General features: G+C 38.8%; 2 protein-coding genes across 4 annotated transcripts in view; one reads left to right on the forward strand and one right to left on the reverse strand.

Moving 5' to 3' along the window:
* Nucleotides 1–1,573: 1,573 nt before the first annotated feature.
* Nucleotides 1,574–5,772, forward strand: LOC146970249 (transmembrane protein 14C-like). The gene is made up of 4 exons (XM_085804549.1): nucleotides 1,574–1,677; nucleotides 4,351–4,452; nucleotides 4,563–4,650; nucleotides 5,429–5,772. Exons 1-4 carry the CDS (start codon nucleotides 1,602–1,604, stop codon nucleotides 5,484–5,486), a joined length of 324 nt encoding a protein of 107 aa, XP_085660675.1. The 5' UTR covers nucleotides 1,574–1,601; the 3' UTR covers nucleotides 5,487–5,772.
* A 39-nt stretch (nucleotides 5,773–5,811) lies between these two features.
* The window catches only part of LOC146970250 (serine/threonine-protein kinase MAK-like), a 16,579-nt gene continuing 10,388 nt past the window's right edge, over nucleotides 5,812–12,002 (reverse strand). For 2 of the 3 annotated variants that reach the window (XM_085804546.1, XM_085804548.1), the window contains exons 9-15: nucleotides 9,333–9,523; nucleotides 9,100–9,221; nucleotides 7,905–8,000; nucleotides 7,459–7,533; nucleotides 7,207–7,314; nucleotides 6,244–6,339; nucleotides 5,881–6,139 (exon numbers count right to left, since the gene is read on the reverse strand). In XM_085804546.1, the coding sequence (XP_085660672.1) occupies nucleotides 5,988–6,139; nucleotides 6,244–6,339; nucleotides 7,207–7,314; nucleotides 7,459–7,533; nucleotides 7,905–8,000; nucleotides 9,100–9,221; nucleotides 9,333–9,523 (840 nt within the window). In that variant the 3' untranslated portion in view covers nucleotides 5,881–5,987. Of the gene's footprint in view, nucleotides 6,140–6,243; nucleotides 6,340–7,206; nucleotides 7,315–7,458; nucleotides 7,534–7,904; nucleotides 8,001–9,099; nucleotides 9,222–9,332; nucleotides 9,524–12,002 lie in introns of all 3 variants that reach the window. The other variant, XM_085804547.1, reaches the window with a different exon arrangement.

A 12,002-nucleotide genomic window follows, 5' to 3' on the forward strand; every position in this document is an offset into this window, starting at 1 on the left:
GTGTTTGCGCTTAGAGTGCAGGGCCACAAACAAAAATCTTGTTTAGGGGGCCACCAACATCCTAGGGCCGGCCCTGTTTCTACACACGCACTCACTGATCTGATCAGTGGATATGTATGTGGCTGTCTGCTGATGCTGTTATTTCTGAAAATATAAACATTTCTATTTTTTAGTTTATTGGTAACCTAGATAAAATAAATGCAGTCTGATACTGTGTGATTATATTTCTTGGATCTAGGTAGTTTTAACTCATTAAACCTACCTTCAGAATAAGGTGGGCAAAATAACTAAGAAACACTTGTCCTCTTAAACTTATTAATAAACAGCACCAAAGTAAGTGACCATAAAAAACTTAGCAAGCAAATTTCTGTCCATATTTAACATAAAATACCTAATATTATTGAATGGCCCCATCACTAAACCTTTGTATCGTGTCATGGGTCGGCTGTAAAGTGTGGGAATAAAGGTTGAATTTAATTTATACAAGCTGGCACATTTATCGTACTGATGGAAATTTGTTTGGACACACTTTAAATCAGCACCTCTATAAAAACTACAGTATTTCAACACACACTAAATAACAATTATCATCCTCCATGGACTATAAAAGCATATTATATCTAAATTAAAGTGTATATCAGTTAAACAAGTTGTGTCCATCACGAAAAAAACATGAATGAATAAATGGAGAAATTATTAGTTGTCTGTTCAACGCAGAGATGCAGACATTTTTTCCTTTTATTGTGAAAACCGCAGTGTTTTTGATTGCGCAGTAGACGTCTTTTATTTTGAAATTCTTTCAGCTGACCCCGGAAGTGGAACCGTTCGGGAAGTTTGAGACTCAGGTATGAACAGAAAGAGTTTGTGTGTTTGTGTGTTTACATTTACAACTAAATTCTCACATAATGTAAACTGTGAGTTAGTTATTATTAGCATCGATATTTGCAGCGAATGTTTTAAAAATGTCTTTAACATTTACAACTTGTTTACATACGATATATTCTCTACTTTGTGGAGTCATGAAATTATTTAACAGTAATGAATAAATAAGACTGGTCTGTTTAGATTATCATAATAATATCATAATGAAAACCAAGTCTTGCTTTGGACAACTGTCCTTCTCATTTGCTGCTTCAAACGACTGAAACCTTTTACAAAAAACACTCAAGCTTGATGGTTTTGTCTCTATATCAGCATTCAAAGGCCGTCTAAAGACACCTGTAAATGTTTTAACTCAATCTGACAGTTTTTTTTTATTTAACTTTTCAGTTCTTTTTTGTTTTCCAAGCAAAAACAAAGAAAGAACAAACAATAGACAGAGAATATTAGTGAACAGACAGGTTGACAAAGGCCAAACATGAGTGCAAAATGGATCATTCACACAGTTTACATTTACAACCAAATTCTCACGTAATGTAAACTGTGAGTTTGTTTTTATATTTTGTTGCACTTGTGTGTCATTTTGTCTCTGTATCTCTTTATTTGTAACAACTGACTTCTATCTAAGTTTCCTACATGGGAAAATGAATGAGTGTGAAATGTTAAATCCTGCTCTGCTCTTCATCTTCATCAGCTGCTGCGGGTGGTTTGTGTTTGTGGTCATGGCAGTGGACTGGCCTGGGATCAGTTACGCTGCTCTGGTGACAGCAGGAGGACTCATCGGCTACTTCAAAGCAGGTGGGAAAAACATTTATCTTCATTGGCAGCAGGTTTAATGGGGTACAGGGCCGTTGCTAGGAATTCTGGGCCCCCTTAAAGAATACTAAAGTGGGCCCCTCCCCCTAACTTTTCCTTTTTTTTTCTTAGACTACGTATGTATTATCGTTTTTTATTTAGCCTTCTTTGTTTTGATGCTAATGCAGCATTACACTGCAAGAACTCAAGTATCTTAGCAAGAATATTTGTCTTATTTCTGGTCAAAATGTAATTTCTAGTCAAAACAAATCTCATTCTACTTAAAATAAGACACATTATATTAAAAGTAGCTTGTTTTTAGACACTTTTTAATTCTTTCAAGCAGATTTTCACTTGGAATAAGTAGAAAAAATCTGATAGTGGAGCAAGTTTTTCTTCCTTATTACAAGCACAAAAAACTTACTTTCACTGGCAGATTTTTCTATCTATTGTGAATTTAAGTGAAAATTATCTAAAAACAAGTTAATTTTTAGGTAATGAGTCTTATTTTAAGTGGAAAGAGATTAGTTTTGACTAGAAATGAGACATTTGGACAAGAAGTAAGACAAATATTCTTGGAAAGATGTTGAGTTTTTACAGTGTACTATGAGTATTAGTCAGCGTCTTACGCAGAATAAATCAGTCATACAAAGATTAGACTACTGGGGTTTTTTATGGGCCCCACTGGGCGCTGGGCCCCTAGAATTATCATCACCTTTCTCCCCTATACAACGGCCCTGATGGGGTCCATGCCTATGTTCCCTCAGCCCTATGTTCCCACTGGACTCTGTCTACCTATCTGGACTCTATCTGTCTGGCCTGTCTAGCCTCTACCTGGTCTTTTTTACTAAACTTAAAGCAGAAGTAAGTGATATATTTGTGTTAATATAAGTCTTAAATAGTTATATCTTCCGACAGCAATCACTTACATAGAGTGTTTGGACTGAAACACGGGTCTCTCAGTCCCTCTGCTCTGCTCTGAGCCGAGGAGAAAACTTTTATCGTATCCTACAGTTTTTATCCAATGAGGAGAGAGAACGGCATGCAGGGCTGTGTGTGCAGCCAAGGGACGCCGTGAATGTGGTGACGTAGGGACGAGGACTGTTATGGTGCGTTCAAGGAAACTCGTATTTTTCCGACCGTGAAGTGGTACCAGTTCGATCTGGTACGAGTTCACGGGTCAGAAGTTACGAGTGGCCGTTATAGTGACTTTCACCGGTAAAACAGGTCGGAAAAACACGAGTGGGTTGCCTGAAACACTACAAAGTCGTAAGTTGTGACTTGAAGCTGTAATTTACGATTTCAAAAGCCTGCCTGGAACGCAGCATTAGCCAAAACGACCGGATCGCTTACTTCTGCTTTAACCAGCTCTTTTCTTCATTGCCTAAACCCAACCAATGGTGAGACCAAAGGGCTGTGGGAACATAGGGCCTAATTTTCAGTGACAACAAAAGTTAGAAATGTGGGAACACAAGGCTGTGGGAACATAGGAATGACCCCGTTTAATGTCAGTCCGACAGAAACACACACTGTAACTTCATTGTAAACCATCACATCAGACTGGTATTTAATCTTTTTTTTTTTCTTCACATTTTTACCGGAGGTTTTAAATATACTAAAAAAGGATCCAGAAGTTGTTGTTTTTTTAAAACATATAAATGTACTTTGTCTCCCATCCATGTGCAATCACAATCACAATTCAATAATCTGATTCAATTCTTTACATCATTCAATCTGTACAAACTGACTGTAAATGGCATTAACAATGACAGGGTACATTTTTATATTTTTCATTCAGAAATTTTATTTAATAGGATAAACCCCTTGAGAGGAATCCTCTCGTTTTCGAGGGGGTCCTAGTATACATTACAAACCAAAAAGAGACAAGACACAATCAACAATCTACAAACATACAACAACAAAGACAACAGACATCAACACAGACATAAAAGAAATGAGTACAAAAATGGACACAACCTCTCGATGGCCGCAAATGGCCATAGCAATAGCCTAAATAAACTAAGAGAAATGTAAAATAATAACATAATATTCAAATTAAAAATTACAGTGTGTTACAAGAAAAAAAAAAAGATATAAATCATCTGAAACATGTGCAACTTAACTCAAAATAAGAAGACACAGAATATTTAAACCTATGAAAAGAGGTCAATGAGCGTAAATTTAAAGGAAGATTATTCTATATATATATTTTGAATTTGGAGGCGTTGTATTATAATTGTTTTTGTATATATGTCTATGAAATGGAGCAGTGTTACACAGCAATTTCCACAAAGGGGGATTAATAAAGTATTTAAGTACTGATTCTGATTCTGAAATATAGTATTAAAGTGTAAATGTACTTCGTAAGTAAGTACGTTTTATTTATTATAGCGCTTTTCACAGATAAAATCACAAAGTGCTTTACAATAAAGTGCAAAGTGGCAAAATTCAAAAGCAATTCAAATAACATATAAATACACATACACATTCAAAATATAAAAGTATACCAATAGGATATAACATATTCGAGGCAACCAATCAACGAAAAGCTTGTTTAAACTCTCGGACACTCGGATTTCAGAGTATTATATTTTTCTAGGTTTATATAAAGAGACGACCTATTAACACTTCATTTCAAAGTAAAAGCGTTGTGTGTGTGGTGTGTTTGCTCCCCAGGCAGCGTCACCTCTCTGGCAGCGGGGCTCCTGTTCGGCCTGTTGGCTGCAGTCGGCGCTTATCTGGCATCTCAAAATCCCAAGAATGTCTGGCTCTCGCTCGGTGAGCAAGTTTAGTTTGTTGAACTGTGACAGTCCGAGTGGCAGTGCAGCTTTCACAAACACATGACCGACCGTCTGTCTCTCTCTCTGCCTCCACTGTGGAAAACGCAGGCACCTCGGGAACTCTGGCCGTCGTGATGGGACTGAGGTTTCTCAACTCCTGGAAGTTCATGCCGGCTGGTTTAATGACTTTAGCCAGGTGGGAGCAAACATCATTACCCCTCATTGTGACTTTTAAAGGGATAGTAGCATTTTTTTTATGTATTGATATTTTATTATTTTTTTGTATGATCTACAAATAGCCCCTAAGTACTTTAATTGCAGTAGAAGACTCTCTGCACTCCTCCCGTTAGCAACGGCAGCCCATAATAGCCCTGCCCAGAGATTTACAACATACAGTGTTGTGAATGGACCCAAAGAAACGGCCTATTTTCGTGGCCTAAAAGAGGTTTTACGTGAAAAAAAATACATAGTACCATTGTTCACTATAATATAATTTTTTCCAGCCCTTCAAAGTGCAGGAAAAACGCAGTTTTTATTTGGACCTAACCAACTCACGTATCCCTCCGCCCAGGGTTAGCGCCCGCCGATCAGCAGTTGGTTAGGTCCAAATAAAAACTTTTTCCTGCACTTTGAAGGGCTGGAAAAAATTATATTATAGTGAACAATGGAATTGTGTATTTTTTTTTCAGGTAAAACCTCTTTTAGGCCGTGAAAATAGGCCGTTTCTTTGGGTCTGTTCACAACACTGTATGTTGCAAATCTCTGGGCAGGGCTATTATGGGCTGGCGTTGCTAACGGGAGGAGTGCAGAGAGTCTGCTACTGCAATTAAAGTACTTAGGGGCTATTTGTAGATCATACAACCCCACTTTAAAAAAAATGCTACTATCCCTTTAATGTGTTTCCTGTTTTAAATTACTTGAGCATCTTTTTTTTTTAACTACATCCTAATATAAAAGTTGTCGTCTCTTTTCAGTGGACTGATGCTGGCGAGGATCATAACTGGGATGATGAGGAGGCCGCACAAATCTTGAAAACACTTAAATGTTTTTCTTTTCTGTCTCTGTAAATATGTTGAACACGACAAATCAAACATTCCCCTCTGTGCAGCTTTAACAATTTGTTTTTAACCTGATTTTATAGGAAAATGTCATCTAAACAACTAAATATAGAACATTTTAGTTTGTAAAATCTATGGGGCTGTGACTAAATAATCAATCGTGATTGTGCAGCTTCGATTGAACCAGTTTGTGCAGAATATACTGTATATTTGATCTTTTTTTATACTGCTGAAATAAATACAATCACATAAATACAAAAGAGTACTACTTTAATTCATTTTTTAGTGTTATCATTTAAAAAAATACAGACAATAGGAGTCATGACTTACTTGTGCAACACTGAATGATATTTAATATCATGGAAAACAACATGGTAGCAGGAAATATTGCTGCAGCACGTCTCAATCTGAAGTCTGTGTTTCTTCAAAGTGCAGTAGGAGTCTGTGGCAGAGTAGCTACACACACTCTGCTGTGCTACCGGTGACCTCCGTATTTGGCGGCCCAGTCGACTCGTCCGTGCACCGGCTGCGTGTTTGAGCTCCGCGATAAGGTTTTCTTCCCCGTGGAGCCGGTGCTGGACCCTGGGATCTGAGGATTCAGAGATCTGCTCCTCCATCTTTCATGATCTGAAATTGACACAATAATGAAGAATGAAGAAAAAGTGTTTTTAGGCAAAACTGAAGCTGCATTTCTTGTGCTTATGTTTTGTTTTTTGTGGGGGTTTTTTTACCTTCATTTGAGGGAGGCTGTTTATTCGAAGAGCTCTTGTTCTTGCACGTTTTGATTTTAGAGTCGATTCTCAAATCAGCAGCCGAGGACAGATCAACTACAAGATTCACAAAAGGAAAGAAAGATAAAGAAAAAACCCATCACACTTGGTTCTGAAGCTCAACAGCACAAAAAAAACACTGAGTCTTTTCCAACTCCAGGGGGCGCTTCGCTACAGTGTGGTGGAAGATACAGTCAAAGGAGGCTTCTTATGTTAGATTTATTTTGTAGTTTGAGTGTTTAAGTGACAGAAAACTTAGAAGAAAGGGCTAATAAGTCATTTCCCAACACCATCTGATTCACCAAACCAGTCTTTGTATTTCAAGAATGAACTTGGGTGGATAAAACAAACTCTATTAAAGCAGATGTCAGTGGAATGTTTTTGTTAATATAAGTCCTAAATAGTCCTATTTTCCGTCAGCAATCACTTACATGAAGTATTTCAGCCTAAACACGAGTCTCTCCGTCACTCTGCTCTGCTGTAACCCGAGGAGAAAATTTTCCTTGTGGGATACAAGTGTTATCCAATGAGGGGAGAGAACGGCATGAAGGGCTGTGTGTGCAGCCAAGGGATGCGCGTGAATGTGGTGACGTAGCACGAGTACCAATTGATGCCTGACAAGGGCGGGGGCTGCTAACTCATGGTGCGTTCATGGAAACTCGTACTTTGTGTTTTTCCTTCCTGTGAAGTCATACCAGTTCGATCTGGTACGAGTTCACGGGTCGGAAGTTACGAGTGGCCGTTATAGGGAACTTTCACAGACAACAGGACGGTAAAAACACGAGCTACGGGTTACCTGGAACGCTACCAAGTCGTAGTTGTGACTTGAAGCTGTAACTTACGGTTTCAAAAGCCTGCCTTGAACACAGCATTAGCCGAAACGGCCGTGCCGATGATATCTGCTTTAACTCTGCTGTCACTCACTAGCAAAGGCGGTTTCAATCGGCGCCAGTGTGATCCTGTTCCTCAGTGCTCCGGCTTCAGTCTGATGAAAAAGCGACATGTACGTCTTGGTTGGGTTGTTGAAGGAGTCTGGAAAAGACAAAGAAACTGATCAAGAAATTGACATAAACTATAAATACCCAAGTAAAACTCAAGTTGCACTCACAGTATGTGAGTTATTTTTTCCATCACTGCTGCTGCCTCTTGCATTTACAGGTGAGTTTTAAGTGATACCTGTGGGAAGATCGAGATCCTCCAGGGCCTTCTCCCTTAGAGACGGCTTCTCCATTAGTTTAGGAAGAGGAGCGTCTACAAGCGTCACAGCAGAGAGAGAAGAGGAGAGGAGGAGTGAGAGGAGGAGTGAAACCACTGGAAAACACACTGAGCAGGAGGAGATATGATGAACCCTGAGGTCTGATGAACAGCAGGTGAGATGTTAAAGCAGAATAGCAGCATGTGTTTGTTTTTTTGTTTGTTTTTTTAGACAAGTGATTTATGAATAATAAATGTTTCCTCACTGTGAGCATGAAAAGTACAAGAGAAGAACTAAAAACTGAATGTTTGTTACATCTTTACATGTCATAAAAATATGACTAAGGGGACTGATAAACACTGAATTATAAAAATCTTATAACCTGTATGTGAAATTTGTGAAATATTCACCCCAAACGTTTTCTGACCTTGCTGAAGCAGGAACTCCAGGCCCTGTCCTCTGTCCCGCAGGTTTCTGCCGCCCGCCTGGCTTCTTGTTGCAGAGCTGCTTCTTGGATTCACACCTGAAAGGTACCGACACAAAACACTGATGGATAATCCTTTAGGTCTGATGAAACTCTGTCACACTTTGCTATTTAGATTTAGCACCTGCAGTATGAGAACAACATGTGGAAAGCTCGTACGTCACTGGAGTTTTAAAGTTGTTTGTATTAGAAAACATTAAAGGGATAGTAGCATTTTTTTTTAAAGTGGGGTTGTATGATCTCCAAATAGCCCCTAAGTACTTTAATTGCAGTAGAAGACTCTCTGCACTCCTCCCGTTAGCAACACCAGCCCATAATAGCCCTGCCCAGAGATTTACAACATACATTGTTGTGAATGGACCCAAAGAAACGGCCTATTTTCACAGCCTAAAAGAGGTTTTACCTGAAAAAAAAATACACAGTTCCATTGTTCGCTATAATATATTTTTTTCCAGCCCCTCAAGGTGCAGGAATAACACAGTTTTTATTTGGACCTAACCAACTGCTGATCGGCGGGCGCTAACCCTGGGCGGAGGGATACGTGAGTTGGTTAGGTCCAAATAAAAACTGTGTTTTTCCTGCACTTTGAAGGGCTGGAAAAAATTATATTATAGCGAACAATGGAACTGTGTATTTTTTTTTCAGGTAAAACCTCTTTTAGGCCACGGAAATAGGCCGTTTCTTTGGGTCTGTTCAAAACACTGTATGTTGTAAATCTCTGGGCAGGGCTATGGGCTGGCGTTGCTAACGGGAGGAGTGCAGAGAGTCTTCTACTGCAATTAAAGTACTTAGGGGCTATTTGTAGATCATACAACCCCACTTTAAAAAAAATGCTACTATCCCTTTAACACAGAAACTCAGACTGAGAGCTACATACAGCAACAACTAAGAGTCTGTTAATTCCCATCACTCACATTGTTTCGTTCTTGTCCTTTGATTTGTTGACAGTTTCCATTAGTTTTTAGTGTTTACAGTAAGTTAAGTTAGTGTTCTTTGTGAATGTAAACTAAACTCTCCTTGGGGAAGCCAAACTAAAAATGACACTGGGAACTGTTTTTGTCGTTTTTTCGTCCTGAAGCTTTTGTCCTAAAGTCTCTCAGTAGATGTTGACTGGAGGGTTTGTTTCGTGTGTTTGTACCTGGCAGGTATCTGGACTGGCGGAGGTAGTGCTGCTTGGCCGACAGCGCTGTGGAGTCGGTTCTGTTCAGCCCGGTCTTGGTCTGTAACTTTGGGAGTGTATTGCTCTTTGAATCTGGGAATCTGGACCAAAAAAAAAACAAAAAACAAAAACTGTTACTGTTTTTTCTTTCCCAAAACAAATCACAAAGACGTATTTATGTTTAAAAAAAAAAATGAAGCTCTCTTTCTAACCGACAGCTGTGCACGTCCATCGTCCTGTCCGGCAAACAGCTGATGGTAGGTTTCTTAGAGATGGAAACTCCGGCGTCTGAGTCGTCGCCGTTGTCCCAGCTGTCGACCGACCTGAAGGAAGTCTGGCCCCATCGCCTCCGCCCCGTCCTGACTCTGGATACGGCGTTCTCTGCTCCGCTGGCGGCCGATTGCTGATGCAGAGAAAAGCGTGGAGATGGTTTTCATTAGGGCCGGCCCTAGGATTTTGGTGGCCCTAAACAAGATGTTTGTTTGTGGCCCTGCACTCTAAGCGCAAACACCAAATCACTGGTTAAAACTGAATACAGACGTGTTTATGCCCTCTGAGGTTTGAGACCATTTTCTCGACTTTTACATATTTTCTTAAATTTATCTTTTTAAGATACTTGCAGATGTAACAATACTCAAGTGTTTTATGTCTAAATATTAGAACCTCCGCTGTAAGCACACTGAGGCCAGTTTGTCCTAGAACACTGTAGAAAGAAATAATTTAGGACAAATGCTGGAAATTTGAGGTCTGCTTTTTGAAAAATTGGTAAAAACACACCTTCGGTCATGAGAATGAACTGTTTTGGTGCTTGAAATAGGATATGAATACAGTAATAGATAAGTGTAGAAAACAAGTCTAAAATGAAATTTTGTAAGATTGCTTTTTGAGCACAAATATTGTCATTCTGCCATTCTATTTTCACCAAATGTCTCAAATGTGAGATAAAAGAAGCTGAATATTGACTTCAAATTACATATAAAGCTCATAGCTGCACGTGCAGACCTCAGGATGTTTAAATGACTTGAATGAACCCCGGTACCTTTCTGATCATGTGGCCCCCCACCTAACGGCTGTGGCCCTAAACAACCGCATAGAGTGTTTATGCCAGGGGCCGGCCCTGGTTTTCATTATGCTAAAACTCTATGCCGGTCTAAGGTCGATTTAAGAATATTCCCGAGGAGAATAGAGTATGTGAAATGTGTAAATTAGATGAAGTAGACAGTGAGTCTCATTTCCTTTTATATTGAACAAAGTATGATGATTGGAGAGAGGTATTACTGTATGATGAGCAGAATCTGGAGTGGTTGTTTAATTTCAGTGTGTTTAAGACTGCTAGTTTTATTTCTAAAGCCTGGAAAAGAAGACAGGAAAATTCTCGTGTCCATTGTTGTTCTATTAACTCACGTTACAGGTTAATTCAGTACAAGGTGCTGCACAGGTTGCATTATTCCAAAACAAAGCTAAATCGTATTTTTCCATCTGTGTCCCCTGTATGTGATAAGTGTAATATTGCTGAGGGCTCACTAGCGCATTTTTTCTGGTTCTGTCCTAAGTTGCACAATTTTTGGTCAGCTATATTTGAACATTTGTCAAAAGCCTACTCTAGAGCCATTCAGCCTAACCATGAGCTGGCCATCCTTGGATGCTCGGCTGAGACTTCTGATCTTCTGCATGACACTCAGGTCGCTCTGCACCTAGGGATGGTGGTGGCCAAGAAACTTATTCTCTTAACTTGGAAGTCTACCACTCCTCCCACCTTCGCTCACTGGCTCAGCGAGATGTTATCGGTTATTCAAATGGAAAGACTGCGCCTGCACAAACCCAATGAACAGAACAGATTCGAGAGAATTTGGGGACCCTTCCTGACCCAATGTCAGGTGTGATACCTGACTTAAACTTTCACATGGTACTTGCTTTACTTTAACAACTGCAACTATGTTTTTTTTTCTGTAAGTCTATTTATGTAAAAGGTAAATTTACAAATGTCTGGCAGCCCCTTTTTTCTTTTTCTTTTCTTCTGTTTTCTTTTATGTGTGACTGTTCCTTTACTGTGTTATGTTTTGTACAGTTTTGTAAAGTTAAAAACTGTAAATAAAGTATATAAAAAAAAGAAGACAGGAAAATTTGTTTACAGTAATAAAAAAAAATTCCTTTTCTGTTTTTGGACAATGGTTTTGAACCCCTGTTTATTTTCTTATTTCTTTGATGTGTTGATGATGATGTGCTCTGGCCCCGGTTTGTTTTCTTGGTGTCTGGGCATACAGAAGTATCCATGACACAATAATAAAAGTCATTCATTCATTCATTCACTAAACTATATTCAGTGATGAACATTTATCTGGTGGAGAATCAAATCTGTGACGACTCGTCTAATACTGAAAGGTATTCCTGTCTTTTGTTGATCTGGTCACGTTTAACCAATGTTTGTGCCACTTACGAGCATTTAATCCAAGATACTGCATTGATTATCGAAGACAAAAAGAACTTTTATCAATAAACCCTGGGGTTGTCCATCTATCTACGGGTCAATGACATGATGCATCCCAATGTCACGTGGTGTAACCAGTACATTTTCATAAAAATTTGACTATGTACAGGAAAATAAATCAGACTCAAATGTGGAACAGATGTAATTCACTTCTTTTGCAATGCAACACTATGTTTCTGGACAAATTCTACATAATTTGTCACATTATTCAGATAAACAGCTGATGTTTTAGGATAAATCCTGCTCAGTGTTGCAACAATTCATAAAATTTAAGTGTAGAAACACAGCAAAAAAAAAAATCGATTTCAATTTAATATTTTCAGAAGAAAGTATATCTTTTTATAAGTTCACTTAAATATTTAATATTGATTATTCTTTTGTGGTTCTTTTATTC

This window comes from Trachurus japonicus, chromosome 17, assembly GCF_045865225.1.
Source record: "Trachurus japonicus isolate A0001 chromosome 17, Traja_1.0".
In the NCBI taxonomy this organism is placed as follows: Eukaryota; Metazoa; Chordata; class Actinopteri; order Carangiformes; family Carangidae; genus Trachurus; species Trachurus japonicus.

Bases quoted from the DNA above. Each gene is read 5' to 3' on its own strand.
- LOC146970249 (XM_085804549.1), top strand. From the start codon at position 1,602: ATGGCAGTGGACTGGCCTGGGATCAGTTACGCTGCTCTGGTGACAGCA. The intron at 1,678-4,350 runs GTGGGAAAAACA...TTTGCTCCCCAG, and splicing joins CATCGGCTACTTCAAAGCAG to GCAGCGTCACCTCTCTGGCA. The intron at 4,651-5,428 runs GTGGGAGCAAAC...GTCTCTTTTCAG, and splicing joins GGTTTAATGACTTTAGCCAG to TGGACTGATGCTGGCGAGGA.